The 27,083-nt window shown below is 36.8% G+C and overlaps 1 protein-coding gene across 8 annotated transcripts in view; it reads right to left on the reverse strand.

Moving 5' to 3' along the window:
- Positions 1-27,083, reverse strand: part of CSNK1G1 (casein kinase 1 gamma 1) — a 147,645-nt gene that overhangs the window by 25,491 nt on the left and 95,071 nt on the right. For 5 of the 8 annotated variants that reach the window (XM_016141087.2, XM_016141084.2, XM_036217974.1 and 2 more), the window contains 6 exons: positions 15,669-15,820; positions 14,132-14,366; positions 9,460-9,545; positions 7,559-7,643; positions 7,137-7,285; positions 6,396-6,500 (listed from right to left, as the gene is read on the reverse strand). In XM_016141087.2, the coding sequence (XP_015996573.1) occupies positions 6,396-6,500; positions 7,137-7,285; positions 7,559-7,643; positions 9,460-9,545; positions 14,132-14,366; positions 15,669-15,820 (812 nt within the window). Of the gene's footprint in view, positions 1-989; positions 5,954-6,395; positions 6,501-7,136; positions 7,286-7,558; positions 7,644-9,459; positions 9,546-14,131; positions 14,367-15,668; positions 15,821-27,083 lie in introns of those variants that run through there. The other 3 variants (XR_004950020.1, XM_036217978.1, XM_036217979.1) reach the window with 3 other exon arrangements.

The raw sequence follows: 27,083 nt of genomic DNA on the forward strand, positions 1-27,083 counted from the left end.
AAAGGTTAGCAATGAAAACACTAGATTCCATTCTGGCTTATCACACTTCCAAGATAAAAAAATTTTTTAATGTAGTTGTAGATGAAGAAGAAAGAATGGGGCAGGAAGAATGATAAAGGAAACATCTTAAGAAACTTTGAGGATATAATGAACCTTAGATATGAAATGAAAAAAAAGTTGATACAGTTATTGAAATATATACTTTAACAAAATTAAAAACTTCCTTCTATTAAGCCCATGAAACAGAACCAATTTTCCTATGCCAGACAGGGGTTATTCCATATAACCTGTTACATGTGCTAAAAGGAACTTCTTGTATTCTACATACTTGATCATGTATCAGGAATGTTTGAAAATCACTGATAAGAACCTGAAAGGGATTATTACCAAGCTCCATGCTATGCAGGCCCACAGAGGTGAGAGTATCAATTTAGAGAAATTCTGAAAAATCACAGGAACCGTCCTAGAGGTCTGAAACTCTCTACTCAACTCTGCCCTATTATTACTCAAATGGCGTAAGACACTTCCCCTGGGGAATGATTTATCTAGTCAGGATTACTCCAGAACACAGGGTGTTTGCTGCAATACAAAATACTGAAGAATGCACACAGAGAAAAATTTTTAATATGGAACAGAGAATTAAGACCAAAGGTGAGCAGCAGGGACTAGGTGATAAAAAGGTAAGAAACTAAGAAAAATATTGTATTTCAGTTTTGCATTTGCTTGTTTCCCCCTTGGAGTTAAGATTCCAGAAATGAGGAGGGACAATCTTATTCTGCATTGAGCTCAATGCTGGAGGGTGGCAGGGTGAATGCACACTTTCTACACCTGGGCTCCTGCTAGACAGTAGGTGGCAAGTTAGAAAATTACACAGAGGTCAAAAAGAGGCAAGTTACTTCTGAATAAACACATTTGCTCCTTCAGCTAGCAAACTTTGAACCTGGCTGAAAATGAAGCACCACTCTATAAAAGGGAATAGAAAAATTAGCTTCTTTGTTTATCTTTTTTTTTTTTTAAGGTTACTAGACTTTAAAAAAATACTAAAGATATTTTTTATATGAAGAGCTCTGACCATCTTGGCTACTTAGCAATCTAGCTTAACTTCCCCTTTGGAAAAGCTGTACTTATAACAAGCTTCGTTCAGAAAGCACCACAGCACTAAAACATTTTTCTTCTAAGGCTCTATATTCCCTAATCCCCTGGAGTCTAGATACAACAAATGAACGAATCTGAACCATTCTTTTACTGTGGGCACATCTTTAGAACTCAATATGATTTGACTCTTTTAGGTTTTGTTATTTATTTCTTGTATGTTTATAAGGAACCGAGTTAATTTAAATATGGTTCTTCTGGGAAGATGAGGGATCAGCTTTACTGATCTTTGATTCATATTTTCCTGTCTAGCCAAACTGGAGAATTTGCAAGTAAACAGTTCATCTGGTAAAAAATTATAGAGAATAAATTCTTTTCCTTAAACATATGCTGTGCATATAAAAACAAACAAGTATTATTAGGGGATTCTATATTACCAGGGGCAGGATACCCTGTTTGGTAGAGTTTAATAATACTTAATGGTCAATGGGATTCTTTCTAACTTCAAAACAGATCTGTTTCCCCTAAACTTCTAGGCCAAGTTCTCCTTCTTCATATGCCCACAGAAAACCTACAAATAGAAGGAGTCAATGGTAGAAAAAGGGAACTATTAAGATGGCTGAATCATGGAAGTATATGCCTCTGTAGCATTTACCTGACTAAGGATTGTCTCCAGCTTAGATTTAAAGTTCTGAAAGGGCAGGAAGTGTGCTGCTGCATATATATCCTGGTCAATGCAATATTCTATATTTAGTGTGTTGAACAACCACACTGAACAAAAAACCTGCAACGGTACAATATACTGCACTCCAATATCAGATCTCTAGATTCTAGCAGGGCAGACTTCCTGATCAAAGTCGATCAGAAAATGCAAGGGAAGCTTTGCCAGGTAGAAACAGGAAAAACTATTAATGCTTTCATCCCCTTCCTGAGGGATTATAACACAGAGCTCTCTAGAAGGAACCAACGCCCTGGAAAGACTCACCATTTTGGAATTGGGAAAGGACAAATACCAAGGGTAATATGACAGACAAGATTTAACCCACTGGGGTCTTTCTGAATGGATCTAGCTTTTAGGAATATTTACTTCATCCAAACTCATGATTTAATTACAGTTTCCTAGCTAGGTAAAATCAATGTTCAAAAAATTGTTCTTAAGCATTTGGTATTAAAATAGTTTTAAAAGACAGATTCAAAAAAGGTGAGTTTAAATGGAAACTATATTTGGTACCTATGATTGCATCTAGGAACCAAACAGTACTCAATTCAATAGACCTACACTCTAGACCAGCAAGAGCCTGCTGTGTTTTTTTACACTTTTCCCCTTGAGCAGACAATTCAGCTCTATTCTGGCTGCCAAATGAGGCAGAAGAGCTCTCTGTGCGAATGGAAAACAAGTAAGAAGAAAAGTTTGAAATTTATTTTTCATGGAAGGTTAAATAAAAATCTATATTTTAAACAAACATCTGTTTCTCACTTGACAGATTAATTCATTTATTCATTCAAACAATTATTTATCAAGTGCCTACTACTCCAGACATTGTTGCATGTTAGAGCTACAACAGTAAATAAAACAAAGCTTACATCTGAGAAAGCTAAGGCCCCAAAATGTTAAATGTCCTATGGCCAAAGTCTTAGGGTAAGCTAAAATCAAGTTCTGCGCTTCTCTTCTTTCTCTTCCTACTCTAAGTATGGGACTAAACAGAACCTGTTAATCCCCATGCTTACTCCTCTACCACACAGTTGATGGGCAGATTTACCCAGAAATAGGAGGGTCTTTGGGCAAGTATCATCAATGTCATATTCATGCCTTGATTTCCAAATATCTGTCTATTTTTCTTTTGAAAGCCATCCTCTTCCTGCTAGCCATCTTTCACTGGAATATGCTGCTTGTATTTAAAATTCAAGATGCCTAAATTCAAACTTCAAATAAGCTTCTTCCCCAACTTTCCCATCTCTATTAGAGTACCGCCAGCCTCCTAATTATTCAGGCTTAAAACCTCAGCAACAGCTTTGATTCATCTTTCTCCCTCAACCCTGGCATACATGTGGGCTCTCAATTCTGGTAGATTAATATCCCTGTATCATTTTTCAATTCTATTTCATTTTCAGTCCACCAAAGTCCATCAAAGCCCCCTTTATCTCTCAAGGGAACTCACTGTCTTCTTACTGGTCTATAGGCTAGCTGCCAGACTATTGCCACCTTCTGTGCCAAGATATTTAAGGCAAAGTTTTGATCATATCACCCTTCTGTTCAAAAACCTTTGTTATCTATTCTTTGCAGAAATTAAATACCAATTCTCCAGCCCAGCATTCCAGGAGCTTCATTAAATGGCTCCAACCTATTTTCCCATTCTTGTCTCCTTTATTCACATCACATATTTTAGCAAAATGGAACTGTATAATTTGTTGTTGCCTCTATTTCCTTTTTGCTTGGAATGCCTCTTTCATTTCCACTTAATTCTTCTAAGAACATTTCAAATACAGCTTCTTTCATGAAACCTTTGTCATGCTCAGACTAGAGGAAATGTCTCCTTTCTCTAGTCTCCGATGATGATAATTTGTGATTTGGGAGGCTGATCTGTTCTGCCTTGTATTATAGTTATCTGGCTACTTAGCTTATCTGCTCTTCGGTTCTTAGAAGACACAGACTCCTTACTTACCTTTGTGTCCCTACTTTCACACAGTAGGCTCTCAGAAAGATTTACAGAGTCAAAGTTCCTAAAAAAATGTTAGTGGTCACCAAAGTAAATATCTTTCTCTCTCTCACGGAGAGAAGTTACTTTCTTCTTTTGCTGATTTCAAAATGAAAAAAAAATTGGTCTAAAAGAATCATACTGCTTTCAATCTCTAGTCATAAAAGGGACATATTTAGCTGCAATTTTTCTTAAAAAAAAAAAAAGAGCAAAAGAAAACAACCTTAAAGATAGAACAAAAGCAATGAGACTATAGACTAAGAAACAGTGTAGAGGTTGAAGAGACACTAGAAATCCATTTACCCACCGTGCAGAGGGCAGAAAGAATTCTACCCAGCAAGGATTCAGAATCCTGCTGGGAGGGAGGTGTAATATTTGCATTAATGTGGGGGAATTTCAGTCCCTTAGCAGCCATGGGATACTAAAAATCCTAAAAGGAAAAAAAAAAATCAGAGAGATCTTCAAGATTCGACTCTTTAAAGGGAAGCTTATTGCCTTTCAGATAAGATTTTCTAATTATATACACTAATTTAATGACCTTTCACTTAAACGTACATTGAAATTCACTGTACTTTACTCAGGTACTAAGTATGAGCTCGTATACCCCTTTGGCAATTTAGTTTTCAACCACTCCCCCCCACCATATTTTAAAAATCCATTCAAAACAGCAGCACTGATTATGAATTCGCTGAAGCAGAAAAGACCAAGGAAACTAAAAGAAACATGTTTTGGCTTTAAAATATTCCAAAAAACATGAGTAGGCAGATATGCTGATTAGATTTTACTGACTACTTAATTTATTTTTCCATATACCATTTTCTATCTAAATGCATTTTTCACTATAAGGCAATATAATTTCATTACAGGATAGTTTTAAAAAATATCACCCATGATCATAATAAAACAACCCAAGATATAGATTTTAAGTTATCTGTGTAAAACTGTCACAATGTCCTTTATGTAGCCAAGTTTTAGAAATGAAATATTACCCTCTTCCAACATTACTTATGTTAATACTTTGGGATTATCTTCTCCCACTGATTGTCTCATCTTTCCCTCCCTTGAGGGGGAATCATGAAGTATTTCTAATTTTGTACTGTGATTTCCTCACTATAAAAACCATAAACACTTTTAGGTTGCTACAATTTTTCCTAAATATTCTTTTAAGTGGCTACATAATATTCCACTGGATAAATGGATTACAATTCACTGTATTATAACCCAGTTTATTAAGGCTATGAATCCATAACCATACCTTTATAACTAGATACGTGAGTCATGTCTAAAACTTGGCTACATAAAAGACATTGTGACAGTTTTACACAGATAACTTAAAATCTACCTCTTGGGTTGTTTTATTATGATTGATTCCAAGAAGTAAGATTATTTTATCAGAGAGGAATAACTTTATCTAATTACTTTCTAGAGAACTTGTCACAATTTGCAAAGTCAAGAGAAATGTATAAGAGTGTAGGAGAGAGCAACTGCAGAAACTGACAGTATTCCACTGTCAGACCAGAAGTCAGTCAAATTATAATTCTTAGCCACCTACTTTGATTAAAGCCTGTAACTATGGACCCGATTAGTGTAGTCTGCTAAATCCCATCTTTTTGCCTATTTGTCCTCTCTTTTATCTACTATCTAACATATAAGATTTCCTTCCGTTACATGCTTTCTTACCTGCCAAGCCACACATTTTCCTAAGGGTATGTACTTATTGATGAGTCTTTCTATATTTGTGTACTTACTGTAAGTATGTGTGTACGTGTACTTCTAAATACAAAAATGAGATCGAGGTGAGGGGGAACAAGCTCATTTGATAGGTGATAATAATTGTGTTTGTGTGTGCATGCAAGCACATATGTATATGTTTATCTGTTTATTATTCTTTGCTTATTTATCTATTGGATCCTCATTTTTCTCTAAGCAATATGTTATGATATAAAGGTACGAATCATAATATTCACTACCTAATCAGTTACTCCTTTCTTTTAATGTTGTCAGATTTGTTTTTTTTTGGTATGTGTTTGCTGAGAGAAGCCTCTCATCCAGACTGCTAGTTTCCCAAACCATAAACATGAAGGACGAATGGTATGGTCTTCTCTGAAGTGGCCTAAAGCAAAGTTGAGTCTTCAATGCAAGTCCATCTCAGATCTTGGTCAGCTCTAGAGTTAAGTTGAATACAGGGACAGAGGTACAGTGGAGGTGCCAGTTCATGCCCCGGTGAGCTCTAAGTCCAAATTACCCACCCATTCTAATGAGCAAGGAAAACCCAGCATTGGTAAAGCTGCACACTGGTCTGCAGATAAGACCCAAAGTGAACTAGCCTATACATCCTATACGCCCAGCAGGTCCCTTCAGCCAACAGACTGTGACAGGCCAAGATCCTCTAGAGTAGATGCTTCATGTAAGGCACCTGGCTACATCTCAGTGCCATTACACAAACCCTGAGGGTTGCTAGAATGCCACATCACATCAGTGAGAAATGGCAAGCGCTTTTTCTTTAATTTCAATATATACACTTAAGCAGAGAAACTAAAGAATTTGGGTTTTAACATTAGCTACAAATAAAGGGAAAGTCTGAAACAATGAAAGTCCAACACATACCTGATTTCGTAGAGGCTGTTGTGATGGCCGATCCCTGTGTGTGTGGCTTTCTCGAGTTATTGCAGATGCACCAGAATCTACATGAACTGACCCTACTGGAGTAGGCTGGAAAAATAAAACAAAAAGTCAAATGCAGAAAACAAGTTTAACCTAGTGCCTCTGCAAAGGACAGCATCATTCTAATTCTAACAGGACAGTAATTATTATATTCAGCCACCAAGGGCAGTTTCAAGTCTTCTTGTTTTCTCAGTTTGCTTATCTGTAAAAGGGAGGCACTCTGTCTTCGATAGTTCATTAGAGAGTAGTTTACCTTTGAAAATTAAAAAAAAATCCTACAGCGATGTCTGTTAGCACGCTCTCAGGCCCTGTGGACCACTGGCCAGAAGGGCGATTCTAAAGCTTCCTGTGGTGCTGGGCTCCACCCCTGCTGAAATCAAGCACCTTAACTAACTGCCTATTTAGCACCAGCTTCTGGATCACACAAATGAAACTTCTTAAAAACTGGCTTGAATTCTGCTATCTTAGGACATACTGGTCATAATCTTAAAAACATATAAATGGAGTTACTCCTACTTCCTAATTCTAGTAAGAGAAACCTAAGGCATCACTTGAAAAAGTTGGTAAGTGTAAAGTCTACAGTCAAAGGAATGTCCTTCTCCATTGCTTTAAGCAGAAAACCTAACGAGTGAAGGGATGAGGCAGTGCTGGTCTCAGGTGAAGAGGAGCAAAGAGGATACTCACAATAGGCCTCCCGACCCAGTCGTAGGCGTAGTCAAAGGTGTAGCCTTTCCTTTCAAAGAGGTCTGTGAAGAGGGTCCGTAAATACTCATAGTCAGGTTTTTCAAAGAAGTCTAACCGCCTGACATATCGCAGGTAGGTTGCCATCTCCTCTGTGAGGAAAAAGGTCAAAGGCCATGCTCATTAGCTGAATGCTTCCCACCGGGAGAAACTTGGGGCCAAGCAAGGAATACTGTACAGACTATTTGACACTGGTGTCTTCTTTATGGACCAAATGAAAGTGACAAAACCTGTCTTGATCTAAATAACAATAAAGGGAAATGTAAGTTTTCTGGAGAGCACCTTATCTAAAGGTACCAAGTCATGGCCTTCACCTACTTCAAAGCTTTAGTTGCACTGGCTGGGGTGTCCTTTTTGCACCCTACCTGGAAAGTTTTCACAGAGAGCTTCAATGGGAGTATTCCTTTTGGTGTCACCAATTTTTTGATATCTCTCTTTTAATGTATCAGCCTGTAGAGAGTGAAGAGAGAGAGTTATTTAGAAAGAGGAGCTAAGTATGGGAGGTCCTGTATGTTTGGGGACACGATGATTGTTTCAATAAAACTGGGAGGATTTGTTAGATAATCTCAATTGTTTTTCTCTCTAACACTAACAAATAAGAAATGTAGTAGAGATGATGTATTTAGATATGTATAATACATCTGCTCTGCTCTAGAAAGCTTTTCTTGCAAACATATTTAGTAGTCTAAGACAAATGCCATCAAATATAATGAGACAAATGGCTAGGATAAGAAAATAAAAATATCATGTAGCAATATTTTCAAAATTGTAGCAGCTTAGTAATCTCTCATGGCTACTGGGGTTCAAAAAGTGATTTAGCTTTCTCTTTTTTAGAAAATTCCATAAGATTAAAAATATTGCTAACCCAAGTGGGGACAGATAGATGGCTCCACAACATATTCATTGTGAAGTTGAATAGAAAAAAGAACAAGAAATTAAAAAAAAAAAAATTGCCTTTCCAGAGAGAAAAATGTTATCTATGATACAGGCATGACTAACAGACAGGTCTGATACACGTCAGTGGCTCAAAGCAGCCGAATCTGGTTTGCTCAGGACTATAAAAAGAGGGCTTCTGAAGCTTGGACCAACGATGTGGTCTCAAGGGATTCCTTTGAGGCTCCACCATATTCTAAAGTGAGTTAGAGAAATTTTAGATCTACAACTACCACTAATATAATTCATGGACCGTGAAAAAGTTTCAAGCAATTAATAATATATACATGAATACACTGGCTATATAATGAGCAAACAGAATGTGAAACTATTTGACAACTGTCAACATCGATGACAAGATATATATGACTAGGAGAAGATCCTGGAGGAGATGTTAAGAGAGGAATTTAAAGGGAAAGAAATAAAATCTTCCCAAAGGGAAGGGACAGAAGCCTTACTTTTCAGGACAATGTCCTAGAGAGGACAGCAAGTCAATCATTCTATTCCACCCTTCTGAGGGAGCTGGGTGGTACAGGAGTACCCAAAACTACGTATTAAGTTTCTTTCCACATTAACGTGTTAAAACAAATTACGGTTCAAAAATATGTCTCACATTTAACTATCTAATGGGACTTAGGATGAGTTAGAAGCTTACCATTTTCCAGTCTATCAGTCAAAGGCACAGAGTAATTGCAATGGTTATAATTAATAGTCGACTTTGACATAAATGTACTATACTAATACCTAAGGAAGTCTATTTAACCTACATGTTTCACAAGGAATGGCTATTGTCTGCATAGGCATTTATTCAATAAAATACTTGAATAGCAATGTTAAGCCTGGATTTTCATTTTAATCCAGGTGGGCATGTAGCCTCAACAGGATGAACAAATATTTCCTGCTTCCCCTTAGGGGCACACCCAGCCCTGCTGGTCTTGCTGGTAAAATGTGTAGCAGCTGCTGACATCAATTTGTTCCAGAAATTCCCCAACACACTGGGAACACTCATCCTGCTACATAATGGTAGTGGAGGAGGAATACTGACAGAGAGAAAAGCAGTACTGCCAAGGCTGGGAGGGAACCAGGGAGGAGATCACGGAAAATTCAAAAACAAGGAAGCAGGATTCAGAAGGGGAAGAAGACAAATGCAGCAAAACAGAGCTTCCAAAGCCCGGATGAGCATTTACAATATAAACTAATCTAAGGAGTTCTTGCTTCCCATCTCTGTAACCAATCTTCCATTTCATGCTTCTTGCAGACATCAAGTCAGCAACCCCTTCATTAACAATTGAGTATTCAAAGAAAGCCCTCCGCTGAGCACTTTCAAGGATACCTTGAGTCCTTGCCAGGGCAGGCTGCCTCGAAGGAAATACATGAACATATGGCCTAGGGCTTCCAAATCATCCCGCCGGCTTTGCTCTAAAAGGGAAGACAGATCACACATTACATTTGAAGTTATTAAAGCAGAAAGAAGCTCAAAACCAAGCTGTCCTTTCGGAAACCCTTCTGCTCTGGAAAGGTGCTGCTTACTAATTCTTTGTATATCTAAACCAGGGATAGTACTTTAGATCAAACCGAAAAAACCAAGGTGTACCTCCTTTGCCTCAATCTAACACTGGCAAGTAAATATCAAGTGAAAAGAGTAAACCCTAAACTAAAACCAGGTTCTCAAATCAGTAAATGGTGATTAACCACCCCTCACTCAATGCTGTCACCTTCCTGAAAATAAGATCATTTAAATGAAACATTATTTCCTGTATATGGGTGAATTACATCTGGGAAAGAGAGCAGCAGATTAAGCAGCTGAAGCTGTTCAAACAATCCACGCTGGCTAGGACCGCGAAGGCACGAGCTGCAGAATGCCTAGTATACACAGCTAGTGTTTTTCATTAGTCATAAAAAAATGAATAAAAACTCATATCAAAACTTAATTTGATATAAGCAAACATCAGTGATAATCTCTCAGCTCCATTCCATGTGTACCATGTTCCATAGCCACCTTCAGAAAGATGTGAAATTTATTACTAAGGTGCCCGTTATGGGCACATAAAACAGGATCCCTGTATTCTGGGAGCTTATCATATAAAACAAGTTGCTGAGTTTTTCTTTCAACTGGAAAGATTAAAAAAACATCCTATACTTCCTTTGGTTGTCAGACCGAATATAAATAGTACATGCCTCCATTTCTGATTTGCCAATTATGGTTCACCTCAGGCATTTTATGTATTTATTTTTCAGAATCAAATTTAGGGCTTTATCAAAAGAAATTACAGAAGCAAAACTAAGGGGCAACCTTAAACTCAGCTGTGCTTTAATTGTGCAGAAAGTAAAACCTAAGCGTCAGGGAGGCAGGGAAAGCTACTTGACTAAACAAAATACAAAAGCACAACGTGTTTAACTGCTGCCACCAATTTTGGGTAATTTGCATGAAAAAGAGTGAATAGTACTCTACAGGATAAATGAACAAAGAAAAGGCAACCTTCTAAATTGCAGTTTGAAGATTTTTGCAAAAGTGGTCACTAGGGGGTAGGGGAGGCACCCTGACAAGATATATAAGTAATAAAAAATTGAGTTGATGCAAGTCAACTGAAATAATCTTAAAAAGGATAAAATAAAACAGCAAGACCAGAAGCTTCTGTCTACATGGCTTGCCTGAATGTGGTTGCAATAAATTTTATACCTAATTGAAAACAAAGTCATTAGACAAATATAGTTTAACAGAGCTTATAGATATACACAAAAAAAAGAACAAGTAGGGTGAACTGAGGTCTCCCACAAAGCAGGGCAGATAGAGAAACCACACCCTGCAGTTTTTCACACTACATCACACCTACTCATCACCTCTCCATTTTTATATCCACCTCCTGTAACAAGAGGCCCCTTGGTAACAAAAAATTCACTGGACAAATGGTTGCATTTTGGTTAGCTGAGCACTAGAGGGCGAAACTCTCCACATTTTCAATATTCATCAGCTTTGCAAAAAAAAGGCCAACTTCTCTTCAGAGCAAAGCCATTACAAAAGATTTTTTAAAAATAAAAAAACAAAAAAATAATAAACACATTTAAGCTCACTGGAATAAGTAACGAAGTAACTTTCAAATACTGAGAACCATGAAAAATAGCTGTGGAATATGGGATAACAGGGAAAACAATGGTTTTGGAGTCAGGTCATCTAGATCTTGACCCATCCTTTCCATTAATTTAATCCATGTGGAATTAAGCATGGCCAAGTCACCTACTTAGGGCCTTCATCTGAAAATAAAGTGGTTGATTTAGATAATCTGAAAAGTCATTTTCCAGTTCTCAAATAACCTATAATAATTTAAGCTTTTAGGGCCTTTCAAGAAAAAAAAAAAAGTAAAAACAAGTGGCATGCTTTTTTTCCAAATTTCTTTGGACATTCCACATTTGTTCAAATCAATATTTCTACATGTACTTGTTTATTCATGCAGGACACTGTCACTTTCAAAGAAGGTTTCAATACCAATGAGACCAGCAGGACACAAAATTCTTTCACACCATAAAGGCTTGCCTTCAACCAATCAGAAAGATGTGCTTGGTTTACATGCATCACATCCCTGATTTTAAGTCAAATATGTTTTGTTGCAGGAAAGGGGCTAGTTGACTCGGTGTTCTCGCTCTAATTTCAGCCATTAAAGAATACTTAATGGGAAGTGATGTCAGGTTTAAGAGACATCTTCCCTTGTTCTCTTCTCACAAAATTAATAGGCAATGTTCTTCAAATCATCTGAAGATTCACTTCCCTTGTTCTTCATTACAATATAAAGGATGCTACACATTTAAAAACCAATAGAATTAAGAGTTCCTATGGAAACTTCTCTGGTTTGAGACTCTAATCAGAGTTCAAAGGACATCTGACAACAGTCTTTATGTATTCTCTGTAACACTGAGAGAATAAAATATGGTGACAAGTTGGATCTAACCCGAAAAATTTTAACTAGGAAGTCCAAGTTTGGAGATAAACTCAAAGTTCCGGCAGAAATGGCTACACCAAGAAATGAAAAGACCTAGTCCGACAACAGCAACTACTTAAAACAGTCTGTTGAATAAATAAATGCTAATTACCATTATAGAATCTTTACTACTATCAGGCACTATGCTAAACACTTACATGCATTATCTCACAGAACCCTATGATATAAAGTACTATTACCATACCTACTTCATAGATAACTGAGGCTGAGGGAAGAAGGTTATTGGACCAAAATCACATTGCTTTAAGTGAAAATGCCGGGATCTGCATCCCTTTTTCTTGACCATCACGCTGTACCTATACAGGCATAACACAGGTACCCATCCTTTGTCTTTGTTTTTCTTGACAAGAATAATAAAATTAGAACACAAATTGCTGAGCCCAGGAAGCAGGCACTGGAACAACAATTTCTAGAGCCTGTCAGTTAAATCAAGCAATTACGACTTTTTACAACACAGTCTGTCTCCTTATAAAAAGAAAGAAGGGACTATTGAGCACTATCCAAGAGACTTGTGTTATATATATCACCTATTTAATCCTCCAAACATCTTGTGAAATATTACTTTCATTTTACAGATAAGTTTCAGGAAGATTAAGTAACTCGTCCAAAGTAACACTGATAATAAGTAGCAGAGGACTTTCTAGTCTAATTTTAAAGTATACACTTGGTTAAGTGAGGATTTCCATGTGGTTATGGACAAAATTCTGACAGCATTCATGATTTCAACTCAAGTTGTATTATATTACTTTGTCATGTCATTTTTATTCTTTGTTAATACTAGTCATCAGCTGAATAGCTGTGCAGTTTACTCAATTAAGCAACTTCGTAGCTACTAGTCTTTAAAATGCTTACTAGTGTATGACGGTTGCTAATGTTCAAACAACTGATACACTTAGCTATGTCTAGGATTACGGAACCTGATAATATTCTGTTTACTTGGCTATTCTCTAGGATGGTAATTTTCAAATATATTTTTTCAATCACCTTGGAAACTTTTCTCCAAATAGAATCTTCCATGAAAGACCAATATATAAAACAGATACACAGGGAAGCTTTTCTGGAGAAGTTGGCAAGGGGCCCAGGGCCCTGCCTACTTGACCTTCCACTATTCTTAAGGCTTCTCCTGCAATAGTCTCCTCGGGACTAGTTCCTCTAACAAGGCCTTCTGCCTTTATTAGAGCTTCTTGCAATTATTTGTGAAAACCATCTATCCTGAATAAAATGTAAGACATGAAAAAGCAAATATATTTTCACTGAGTAAGACACAGGTTCCTCCTTAAAGAATTATTCATGGAATTATGCACAGTGACCAGCAGCCTGGTTCATATTTTAGTGAGGTGCTCTTCCTCAAAGTAGACACCAGCCTGATGTCATATATGAGGTCATTCATACCAAACTCATCACTAAATTTAATAAAATGCTATGACCTTGATAATTCAAGTACCCACACTGCTAAGAAACTAAGCTCTGGAAACACAGTACAGTTGACCTTCGAACAGCATGGGGGTTAGGAGGGTTTGTGGCCTACGCGGCATGGTTGAAAATCTGCATATAACTGACTTCCCAAAACTTAACTGCTAATAGCATAGCATACTGTTGACTGGAAGCCTTACTGATAATGTAAAGTCAATTAACATGTATCTTGTATGTTATAAATATTAGATACTGTATTCTTAAAAAAAGCAAACAGAGGAAAAAAAATGTTAAGAAAATCGTATAGAAGACATATTTACAATGTTCATTGAAAAAAATCCACATATAAGTGGATCTGCATAGTTCAACCCCGTATTATTCAAGAGTCAACTGCATAAAGAATTAAAATCCTTAAGTTGTCAATCGAATATTCGGGAAAGTCACTAACTTACCATCTTAAGTCTTTAAGTATAAAAATCACTTACCTGTGAAGCAATAAAAATTGCAAGTTGTAATGCACAATGGGGACAAAAGTGTTATTAGAATAAAAAGTTGTTTTAACAACCTGTCCTTTTGAGGAGCAGAAAATAAACACACCTTTGCCAAGATGCGTGTTGATAGACATATATCTTGCAGTTCCAGTTAAACTTTTGTGCTCCCTATATGGTATATGTTTTTTGGTTTCAGGGTCAATGTATTCCTTGGCCAGTCCAAAATCTATAATGTGTATAACATGCTCTTTTTTATTGCCTTGGCGGCCAATCAGGAAGTTCTCTGGCTTGACATCTCGGTAAATGAGATTCTTTGAGTGTACGTATTCCATTCGGGAAAGCTAAAAGAGAAAAAACAATGATGGAAATACTCCAAAGAAATTTATTTAAAAAACACATTACATTTTCTTTTATCAACCCAAGGTTTTAATTATTGAAATGAAAATAAAACTCATTTCTTCTTCACCACTCAGAGTCACTTTGTTCCTGTAAACCAGAAAATATTTTCTGATACATATATATACATAACAAATATCAAGATAAAAGAGTGGGGAAGTACAGTTGAAATAATATACAGTTTTACCTTATAATGTTACAATTTGCAGATGATGAATAGGATTGTTTTTATGCTTCTTCAGAAAGCAAGAATTTGAAAGGCAGGAATGATTCCCAGACAGGATATCAGAATATGCTGGTCGTCTTTGAAGGCAGGTGTCACTGTTATGTTCACCTCCGACCCACATGTTCCTTTCCTCAGTTGACTAGGACTCCCCAACCCAGCTCTCTTTGTTGCAGTAATAAGGAAAGTGAGGCCCAGAGAAGTTAATATTGGACTGATACCACAGAGTTAATTAGCAGCAGAGGGAGGAGTGTAGTTTATATGTGAATGTAAAAATATCCCAAAATAGTAATCATAAAATTATTTCAAATTTCATTAAGTTCATTTCTATCTACAAAGCTTCTCTTTCTACTTACTTAGTATAGAAAGGGAAGCTCAGACATTTAAATTTTGGATACAAAAGTCAAGGTCAATTTTCCAACATTTCCAAGTTTTTGCTGTAAACTGAGTTAGAACATCACTGTCTCAGACCAATAAAGCTTCATTTGCATCCTTCCCCTGAGAATCTGACAAACTTCTCAAAGGAACTATCTTAACTGCTCCTTAAGCTCTTACTGGTGAGAAATGGAAGTCAGAGAACTAACTAAGGTGGGTTCTTGGTCATACAATTTCAGAATCTGACTGTTAGGGCAGTGGGTTACATCTTCAATCTTTTCCTGGATGCAAAAATAAGGGGAGAGGGAGGACATATGTTTAAAACCTATAAATAAAACATCTGAGAAATTACTTGCATTTGTACAACTTCACCTAATCATCCTTTCTCCCTAATCTAAATTACATGCTTCCATTTCAGTTAAGGGAAAAGTATTGTTCCAAGGTGCAAAGTCTTAAAACAGAGCAAAGGGCAGATGCAGTGACTTCTTTGGATTAGCCCTTTTTGCCCCAGCCAGCTTCCTAGAACACCATCAAGCCTAGGAATGTGCATTCACTAGGTATCGCTACAGCTGGTAAATCACCAAAAGGGACACAAGGATGTGGCTGTGGAGCCCGCCTATTCTTTTGCAGAACAGCAATGCCAACTTACCAACTGGATGGCTATCATTAACACAGTCTTCAAAGTAAATGTTCTGTCACAGAGGTCAAACAAGTCCTCCAAGCTAGGGCCGAGGAGCTCCAGGACCATGGCATTATATTTCCCACATGGTCCGAAGTAATAAACCTGTGGGAGACCTTCACCTGAAAGCAGAGGGGGAGGGGTGCAGAATGGGGGACAGAAAACCAAAATATGAGAAAGCTGCATCAGCACTGAGTAGATATAAAGAAAGTGCAACTTATGAAATTTCCATTTTTCTTTTACTGGAGAACTTAAATTGAGCACAATAGCTTCAAAGGGAACTAATAATGGGTGGGAAAGGCTAAATCATTTTACAATAAGTTCAAATAAGCAGTTATTTAAGAGTGCCAAAGGCATTTCCACTGCTATATCAGACATTACCGGATCAGAGTGTTAACTATTCTCCCCTAAGGATGTCCAAAAGTACACTATCATAAAAGGTTCAAAGGATGGCTCTCTGAGCTCAAAAGGCCAGGCTAATGGACCCTGTTGCATTAGTTGGTTTCATTTGCACTTCCTATGCTCACTGCCAAAGCCACATATGGAGCTGTTTGCAACTGCTGCCCCAAGGACAACTCAGACTGAAGGGGTGAGGTCACAGAGGGTGCAGCCTGGCCCTCTTCTCACAGGGAGTCTCAGTAGTTTCCTGTTTTCTATTAGTTGGAGCAAAGTCCACAGGGTTTGGTTACTGATAAGTAATTATGAAAGGAACAGGGAAAAAATACAAGTCTGGGTTTTCCCCAGATTTGAAATTCATGGCTGTAAGAAGCCAAAATCTAGACTTTCTCATCTAAGTGGCAACTTGTGAATGAACTTTCTCCTTAATGTGTATAGTAAATATGAGGCTCTCAGTAAATATGTTAGATAGCACAGTATCATGTGAACAGTGGATATGATTGCGACCTGAGAACACTTAAAAACCTGGTCTCACAGAGCAGAAACACTTCCATCTTATACATTAATGTATTTCATGGTTTATAGTTGTATATGCTGCAGATTACTGCCTACCAGTGTTTTAGACAATAAAATTCTCTCCGTCTTCTTATCTCTTTTAATTTGTAAAGATAGGATACAAGCAGAGGAATTATATCTGCTCTGATCTGAATGTTTGTACTCCTTCCCTACCCCCGCCAAATTCACGTTAAAATCCAATGCTCATTGTGATGGCTTTAAGAGGTAAGGCCTTTGGGAGGCAATTATGTCATGAAGGCAGAATCCTCATGCATAAGATTAGTGGCCTTATAAAAGAACTCCCAATGCCCACCCACCCGAGAGAGCTTTCACCACCACATGAGGACATGGCAGGAAGTCAGCAGTCTGCAGACAAGGGGACCTTCACCAGAAGCTAACCACGCTAGCACCCTGATCTTGGACTTCCAGCCTCTGGAACCATGAGAAATAAATTTGTGTTTATAAGCCATTTGTGTTATAGCAGCCCAAATGGACAATACCTAATACTTAAAACTTTAACCTAAGATGCCTGTCATTCTCTCCAGGATAGGTCTTTTATATCTGGAGTTGGTACAATTCATTGCTATGATAACTATTTAATTGTTTCATGTGCTTCATCAGTTTATCTTGTTCCATCTAAATACTAAACGAGTATTTTAATAAGTTCATTCATAGATCATATCATCCAACACAGTATATTCTGCTCTTGCTAGCTCCATAAATACCCACTGAATTGTCCTTGTGGTTATTTTGATTCTATCTCCAAAAGTAAACAGGATTTAATTTTTAATGTCTGTTTTCTCCATTGTTTTGAAGAACTCATTCTTCAAATTATTGAAAATATACAAAACCTAATAGCTGTTTCCAATGTGTCCTGCTGAGAAATCCAAAGAAAAACACTATTGTGAAGATTTATTGTTTTTATTAATGAGACACATAGTAAATTGTAGTTTGGGGATCTTTTAAATGTATATCCTATATAATAGTTTTTGGTGTCACTGAAATTTGGTTTTTCTAATATAAGTATTATATTCTTGAAAACAGGTTATGGCAGATCTGTTGTTTGTCTACCCAACATCCATTCTTCTTTCTTTCTTGATAATATAACGTCTAATTATAGTGAATAGCAACCTGCCCAGTGGTAATTTTCCACCCTTCCTTGATAGTAGGAAAAACCAGTGGGATGGAAGCAAAAACTGTTGGTTGGTGTGGTCCTAGAAAAGTTCTTTCAAGAGAGATGATATGAGTTGGAGCTATGCCCCTTGGATGATGGCTGAAGCTCCACAGCCATCTAGAACAACCAGACACCTTGAGGATATAAGATAGTGCCAAGAATAAATGGAATGAGAGAGAGAGAAAGAGAGAGAGAGAAAACCTGAGTCCCTGATGGCCGTGAAGTATCCATATCAATGCTGGACTTCCTTTTCCCTAGCCTTTTTTAATCCAAAAGAAAAATCAATCTCTACCTTGACTGAACTATTGTTTGGATTTTTTTTTCTTTTTTTTTTTTTTTACAGCCAATGCTAATCCTAATTAACAAACATATTATTCCTTTAGTTGGTTAAATTGCAAATCTGGGCACAAAATCCTCCCTCTGAAGTACAAGCTAAAAGTCAGGTCTGCTTAGAAATATAATATTGGCATAATTTCCTAGATTTACTGCCAATACTTAAGGATCAGTTTAAATGAGACAAATGATCATCTTGTTCTTGAAAATCTTTAGCACCAAATCTAGGCATCTTGTCAGAAATTTCCATGTTTACAAAGAAGCCACAAAAACATTCCGGGTGATGTCTATAATTTCTAACTATGAGTAATGTCACTCATAACTCTTGCCTTTTAACTTCAAAGATGTGAGAAGTTTCTGCTGGCTATATTATTGTTCCTTTTATTAAATACCCTGAGACCTTGCAATATCCTGGCATGCTCTGGGATGCTCAAGACAACTTTTAGATTACTGAATGACTTTGAAGCTTTTCTCAAGATGAACTAGGTCTAAGACATAGGATCTACTATTTGGTTCTGCTACCAACTCTGTAAAGAAGAGGGGTTTAGAATGGTTTCCTTTTAACTCCAAAATTCTAACTATAGCTAGGATCTCCTTCTAGCTACCTTCTAAGTTCCTCTTTGTAAAGTCATAGTACCAGTGTGGATGGAACTTGCCTCCATGTTATACAAAAATATGTGTGGTACAGATTCAAATGTAAGCTGAGAGTGGTACTCACCTGGAAGTTGAGTCTTTTAGAAACATCTCTAAAACTTTAAAAAACAGAGGCAGTGACTTCACTTCAAACCTACTAAACTAGAATTTCTAGTAGTGGACAAAAACACAACTCCACAAGTGATTTTGAAGTGTAACTGCAGATGGAAAACTCTGTATCTTGAGGGTAAAAATAAAGGGCATTGCTTTGTTTCATGATGCATATAATATAAGGACTCAGAAAACACTGAAAGACCAGTCTCTTTCACAAGTTCTTTCACATCAGAACAATTAGACTCCATCCTCCTTTTGAAGGGAATCAGATTAAGGCTATTTAAAAGGCTTGTTTAGAGTTTCTCAGATATTACAGAAAATGTGCTGCTAAGTATAAACTTCTCTGGGAGATGTAGATATAATTTATTGGAGCTACTTGTACAGAAAGATGCCCACACAAGTTCCATTCTGTGCCTAGTTTCTTGCACGACTGCCCATAAAGTGATCAGTGTTGGTGGTGAAAGACACAGACAAGGGCCCAGTAAGAAAGTCTGTCTCTTTGGTCAGGGATTACTGCACAATTATTAGTTATAATCTAGGCTGAATTTAAATGGGTAATCCTGTATTTTATATTTTACTCTTTCTCTGCAGAGCTATTTCTAATCCATTGCTTCAGCAAATTTTAATCAATCAACATTATGCTGTGAAATCCCTTAATAAGACTGGGTATGAGGGCAAACCCGTAAACGCAAAACAAGCTATGCATGTGCTAAACAAGGTACTTCCTGCAAGTAATTATGAAGTAATAGAAATTAAGTGGGAGAGATAGGCAAGGTAGATATGCACTGAATTCTTTGATCCATGGTATTTCAGAAACTAAGGTAATTTTATAAATCTCTCATCTGCTCTGGAAAAAAAGCAATAGTAAGGTGTCCCTCCTAAATTGGTCAACTACATAAAGGCCAGGAAATTAAAGAAGTGAATCTTGAATTTTCTTCTGAAGGATTTCTAATACATTTCAGTTAGCCACAGGTTAAATCTCTTATGAACCAAAACTGCAAGGTTATATATACACTGCATATGTTATCTTGTATATTTTATAGGGTACTATTAAACAGCTCTTCCATCCATCAATAACATATTCTTATAAACCCTACTGGACATATGGCTCACACATATATCAAGTTGCATAGAATAGAAAGTGAGGTGTACAACATGATGACTAATTTTCAGTCTGCCATAAATTTAACTTGGGTTAAACACACCAAATCAGGATAATGGCTTCTTTATTATCCAAGCTGTTACCTAAAAAGATTCCATAATGCATTATGAACAGTAACTACACTAAGAGATATTTTTAAATGCACATCAGATTGAGAACTGAAATAGAACTACCTTGAGGCTTTTGGTAATTTGATCACATTATTGCCTAATAATTAGCTTTTCATCTTTCTGAAACACTAAATTACCTAGCTGTGAAGCAATTTCAAAGCCCCATATCTACATTAATATCTGGATAGGAAAAAATAACATATTAATATTCTATGAAAAAAATAAGCATGTCTTGGTGATGACTGTCTTTTAACATCAGGGCTGGAGAAAACCTTTACGGGATTAATGACCTTGGCAATTCCCTTCTTATGTTTTGTTTACACAGTTTTTCTAATTTTTAAAGAAAAGAGGATAGCTTTTCTCCAAAATTAAACTGTTCTTGATCCCATCAATGGTAGTGGCTTCTAACATACCTACTGAATATTCTTTAGTGTTTGAGAGAATCAGGGAATTATTGATACGTGGGAAATTATCATTAATAATATTAAACGAACCCACTTAACAAGAAAGCAGAAAGAACAGGCAGATAAACAAGACGGTATTCCATAGGAAGAACTGAAAGGGGAAAATGAAAGCATAGCCTTTAAACCTCAAGAAATAACGCTATAAAAACAATGCATCATTATAAAGATATAAGAAAATATATGTGTTTCTCTTTTAAGAACAGAATCCCTCTCATTTTTCTGATTTTGAAAAATGCCTCTTTACAATATGAACAAGTTCAACATATGAATCTATTCAAAATGCTAGTTTAATAACAAAAAGGTCTAGACCCAGATTTAAGGAATCAGGATTACTTTGTCCTATAATTAAAAATGTTTTACAATCATCTTGTTCACAGGCCTCTTGGAAACTGGAATATCCCTAGATATATGCTGCTAATATGAGCTCAATTTGTATGGTGGGGGAAGAGACGGTGAGGAAAGGCAAGAGCAGTGAGACATAGAAACCAAGCTTTTACAGTTCCTCTCTCTCTCTCTCTCTCTCTCTCTCTCTCTCTCTCTCTCTCTCACACACACACACACACACACACACACACTCTGTTACCAAGGCCTTGAGCCTTAAAGCAGGTTCAAAGTTTTATTTATCCAAAGGAATCAGGAAAGAAAGTCCAAGGTAGGAGGACAGATTACTTCTGTAGTAGGCAGCATCTAAGATAAAAACCATTTAAAAAGTATTTTATGTATTGGAGATGGGCTGGGGTGGGAGATCGTTCTCTTTTCTAAACACTAACTCAGCTCAGAACTGGTAAATTTAAGGGATAAAATCCCAGTCTTTGAAAGCTTTTCACTTTCCTTAGTAGTGCAGTTCCTGTGCTTAAGTTATAAAATCAGAATTTCAAAAGCTAAGAGGAGATGCCCAGTTCTTCTTAACACACACCTAAACAAAACTAAAAAGTCAAGAAAATTCTAGCAAGCATTTAAAAGGAATGAGAAGGAAAAAAAAGAAGTCAAAGTACAGTGAACCCTTTCCTGACAATCTTGCCCAACTTCCATTACACTTTCTTTGTCCAAGTGTCTAACTTCCCTACCACCAGACTATTGGAAGGAGTGACTACTATGTGTTAAATTAAGTCTGTATGTCAGTGCCTAGAACTCGTCCAAGCATATGGTAGAGTAAGTACAAAGGAAGGAAGGAAGGAAGGAAGGAAGGAAGAAAGGAAGGAAGGAAGGAAGGAAGGAAGGAAGGAAGGAAGGAAGGAAGGAAGGAAGGAAGGCAGGCAGGAAGGGAGGCAGGAAGGGAGGAAGGAAGACAGCTAGCTCATTGAAATGACACTTGAGTTTTCTATTTTGAATGACAATGGCTCCAAATGCTAAAATATACACACAAACAGAACAAAACAAATTAATCAGATTTTAAAAGTACAGGGAATGCGAACATAATTGATACTTCTGAGCGGTTCTTGTTAGAATTCCATGGGAATGATAAAAAAATTCTGTTGGGCAAGTCACCAGTATGAAGATTCCAAGTAATTCAGAGTTGTAGTTTTACATTTTTTTCCTATGTATTTTCTTCCATGCGAGTTGCATATGGTATTTGCAGTTTTATCTCGCTGTTCCTATATGTAGGTGAACTATGTGTAATTATTCATTTTAGTTAAAAGCAGTGAGAACTACACACAGACAAATGTAAATGTCTTCCCTTGTCTCAAAAAACCATCTGCCATCCAAATAGGTTAAATGACCAACAAAATTAGTCATTTTAGTGGACTAATGTGCAAAGGAAGCCTGATGACATCTTTCATTTTCCTTACTCCATTTATAGAGAGATTCTTTAGTTTGGCCCCAGTTAACTTGGAATTATATTGTTTTTCCTCTTCTTTTTTATTAAAATGTAGCTAATATGCAGTAATGTATTAGTTTCAGGTGTACATCATAGTTATTTGACATTTATATACCCAAGAAAGTGATCACCATTTTAAGTGCAGCTTCCATCTGACACTATACAATACAATCACAGTATTATTGACTATATTTCCAATGCTGTGCATTACATCCCTATGACTCATTTTATACCTGGAAGTCTGACCCTCTTATTCCCCTTCACGGTCTTCCCCCCTTTTTTAATTTTTCAATTACAGCTGACATTCACCATTGTTTTATATTAGTTTCAGGTGTAAGGCATAATGGTTAGACATTAATATAATTTACAAAGTGAGCTCCTGACGAGTCTAACTCATATTATGGACTATATGTCATATGCTCTACTTCACATTCCCATGACTATTTCATAACTACCAATCTGTATTCTTAATCCCTTCATGTTTTTGACTCTATCTCCCAATCCCCCAACCATCAGCTCGTTCTCTTTATCTATGAGTTTATTTCTGTTTTGTTAATTTTGTTCTTTAGATTCCACGTATCCATGAGATCATATGATATTTATCTTTCTCTGTCTGACTTATTTCACTTAGCATACTGCCTTCTGGGTCCATCCATCGCAAATGGTAATATTTCATTCTTTTTCATGGCTGAGCAATACTCCATTGTATGCATGTACCACAGTATCTGTATCCAATCGTCTATTGATGGGCACTTAGGTTGCTACCATATCTTGGCTATCGTAAATAATGCTGTACTGAACAGAGGGGTGCATATATCTTTTCAAATTAATGTTTTGGATTTGTTTGGATAAATATAAATGATCTTGTCTTTACACAAGTAGCCCCTTTTTATCTCACTTAAATCTCACAGTTATCCTGTGAGTAAAAAAGGGGAAATACTATTAGTAACTCCATTTTACATAGGAGATAGAGACCCTTAGAGATGCTGTATGACCTTTGTAGGTAACAGGGTTGCCCAAGTGAAATAACCAGATCGCTCAACTGTAGATTCATTCTCTCTTCTTTACACTAAGCTGCCTACATTCTCTGCCTCCATTCTTCCTCCTTAATTCATGTGATTGCTAAAGTTATTCTCCGTGCTCCCTACCCCACCCTCTTCCAACCATGTGCTTTTTGGGTTAACATTTATTTCTTTCCAGCTAATTTTCTGTCACTCTTTCAGGATACAAATCCCCTGCCCCCTGCCGCACAGGCAGCTTAATCTGTTCTATTCGTCACTTGGTTCCCATTATTTTTATATCAGCTCCATAAATACCTTTCCAGCTTTCCTATCATATGTGTAATCTCTCTATAGTTCTTGAGCTCTGTCAGTTCCAGTCCCTGGTTTAAAATAGGGGCCATCTGGGGCATTACTTTTTTAAATTATAAAAGTGATATATGCCCATTTCAAACAAACATAGCAGCAAACTAAAAGCAATACAGAAATATATGAAGAAAAAGTATTCATGTCCACAATAGATAATACACATGTGCATAATTAAGAATACTTTTCTGCAACTTCATTTTAAATTTATTATTATATAGTGGACATTTTTTCTGGTCAACACACGAATATACCTCATTTATTTTAATAGCTACATAGTAAGTATCCCATCCTACGATGAATCGGATTTGTTTAACTTTTCCTGTATTAATGGACATTTAAGTTGTACCCATATATCTGTTATTAGAAATAAGATATTATAGTGAACATCTGTTGTTTTTGCCTGGGCTGCATACTTTTCTCCTTCTGATAACACCACCTTCCTCTTCCAGTGGAAAAGCACCTTTTCCTCAATGTTACTTCACGTGGTTAAAGGGGAGTCAACCCATTCCCCACTGCAACCCCAAAGATGAGACTCATGCCAAGTTAATTAGAGAATTCTACCCCCGGCCTGGGGAACTAAGTCAAAGATGGGTGCTTGACCCATGTCAGTACAATGACAGTCAACTCTAGGATGGGGAACTGTAGAGGAGCATTTCCACTCTCCCCCTGCCCTGATTGCTAAGCTAGAAGGAGTTAGCCTGGAGCTTCCCGAGACTATGACGTGAGAATAGAGAGACTACCTGAGAAAGAAACCAACACAGAAAAAGTAGAGCTGAGAGCAACAGAGAGGCAAATATATCACATCCCCTGAGGACCAAGGACAGCGCTGGTCCTAGATCGGGCTGGCCTGAGATGAGAACATTGCTGGACTTCTCAGTCTTGTGAGCCAAGAAATTCTTCCCCCACCAGCTGTCTCTCTTAAGTCACCTTGAACTCCATCATTTGAAAATGAAAGTGTTTAAACACATATGCACACAATACTGTAAAAAAAAATCTTTTATTTTTATTTTTTTGCCTACATTTTGGGGCAAGAATGCAAATGTATCTTGAGAGTAACTTCCTTGAAGAGGAAAGAAATGCTGAATCAAGGTGCATGCATATTTTAACATTTTAGTATATACTGACAAAATGCCAGAGTTCTAAATCCTCTTTGGTCCCTGGTGTGTTTCGAGCGCTGGGCCTATTTTCAAAATTTGGTTGAAAATATAGTCCCATTAAGTATTCAGGCCCATGGAGTATTTTAAAATGCTTTTAGAACCTGCCTTGACCCATTATTCCCAAAGCCCCAGTACTATGTTATCTCCTCTCTCATACTTAGCCACAGTGTATTTGGAGGAAATCTAGCTTTTTATCCAATTATTGTCGATATTTCAAAGTTGGGGGAATCCTTCCTACCCCACTATTTGTTCAATGCTATAATTAGAAAATTTCAAAGAATACCCCTATCACAAAATTCCATTGGCCATAAACTGTTTTATAGTTTATGAAGTATTTTTATATAGGTTCTCTCATTTAATTCTAACAAGTACATACAGGCATTACTATTCTCATTTTATAGGTAAGTAATTGATCTGGAGTGATTCGTTCATGTCATATAGTGAGTAGTACAGCCAAGACCTAAAACCCCAACTTCTGCCTCCAAGTCTCAGTCAAGGCTATCTAAAGTGATAGCAAGTACTACTGGACCACATTACTTTGATAGGAAATTAACTAGTTTTGTAAAGATTCAGTAAAACATGGTGTGTATAGGAACTTAATGGACAATCACAAGATATTGATAATGTTTGTAGATGATGAACTCAAGTAAATAAAGAAATAATAGTATTTCCCTTACAAAATCACAGGTAAGATTACATCAAGAGTGCATTAGTATTTTTCTAATGTAACTACTAAGGAGTCAATCGTCAAATAAAGCCTAATAAATTAAACACGTCATTTAGGAATTCAGAAAGCAATTTGCCATATGCTCAGATTAATACAAAAAGTATAAAAAGCAGATAAGCATACATTTTCATTAACTTTGGGCCCATTTAACAAATTGTTACCAGCAGTCTTCTGAGAAAAATAAAACCCACTAAAGCATACAGCCTAATCATAGCACAGAAGCAGGGTATCCCCTATTATTAAACTCCCTTAATATTGTATAAGCCCTCTTTAAGCATCAACATACCTGGGGGAGTAAGGTATCAAGTGTCACCTTCGTTTTCTGAATGGCAAAGTAGAGGTTAAGTGGCTTGTCGTAGAACAACCAGTCAATGGAACAGATGCTACAGTCAGTCTGTCATTTTTTTCTCATTTGAACCTTCACCTAAGTCTCTCTCCAGTCAAAATAGATGTGACCCGATGAGACATTCAAGATAACCTTATAATTCTGATCACTGAAGAGGCAAGAAGACTTGCAAGGAAGCAAAGTGAACTAATTTACCTTGCTGATTAGTTTGAGGAATAAATACCACAATATCCCTGCTTCCCAGTTTCAAATTCGATGAAGTTCAAAGTGTCTGGTAGTCAGTTTGTCCATGTATCCATCAAACATCACAAATGAGAATAGAGTGTATGGGGGCCTCTAACCTTGACTGAAGGGGCTGGAGAAGGCTTTGCAGAGCAAGAGTCATAGGTTGAGTCTTGAAGGACGGTTAGGAGCTGATTAAGCTGGAGTGGGGAGAATGAATCTTGGAAGCTGAGGGAGCAGCAAGCATATAGGTAGCTAAAAGCATAGAGGCAAGAGCGGGGTAACTGCTCTAGGAAATTAGAAAAATGAAAACTATTTTGCTCTCACCTGCAGTTTCTTTTAATTCTGGACCAGTGGTTGGTTAAACAAATGTCTCTAAAAATTGTGGCAGAGGTCATTAAGAAAGTTGAAAAGGTAAAGATATCTAAATAAATAAAAATATCAAAAGAATAAAGAGAAAAAGTAAGGATTTATCTGAGTATTATACAGCCATATTGGCTTAGTACATCTTTAATAAATTTCACAGGAAGTATTTTCTTCTAAGCATACACTAGGAACATACTATTGCATCACAGCAGTACTGTCTAACAGAAATACAATGCAAGCCACAAAGGAGGACCACAAATTTTAAGTTTTCTAGAAGGCGCATTTTAAAAGTAAAAAGAAACAGGTAAAATTAAGTTTAATAATATATTTTATGTAACTCATATTTAAAATATCACCTCAACATGTAATTAATTTTAAAATTGAGATAGTTTACATCCTTTTAGGAAGGTACTAAATCTCTGAAAGTCAGTGTATATTTT

The sequence above is a fragment of the Rousettus aegyptiacus genome, unplaced genomic scaffold (assembly GCF_014176215.1).
Source record: "Rousettus aegyptiacus isolate mRouAeg1 unplaced genomic scaffold, mRouAeg1.p scaffold_m13_p_3, whole genome shotgun sequence".
NCBI classification, from domain to species: Eukaryota; Metazoa; Chordata; class Mammalia; order Chiroptera; family Pteropodidae; genus Rousettus; species Rousettus aegyptiacus.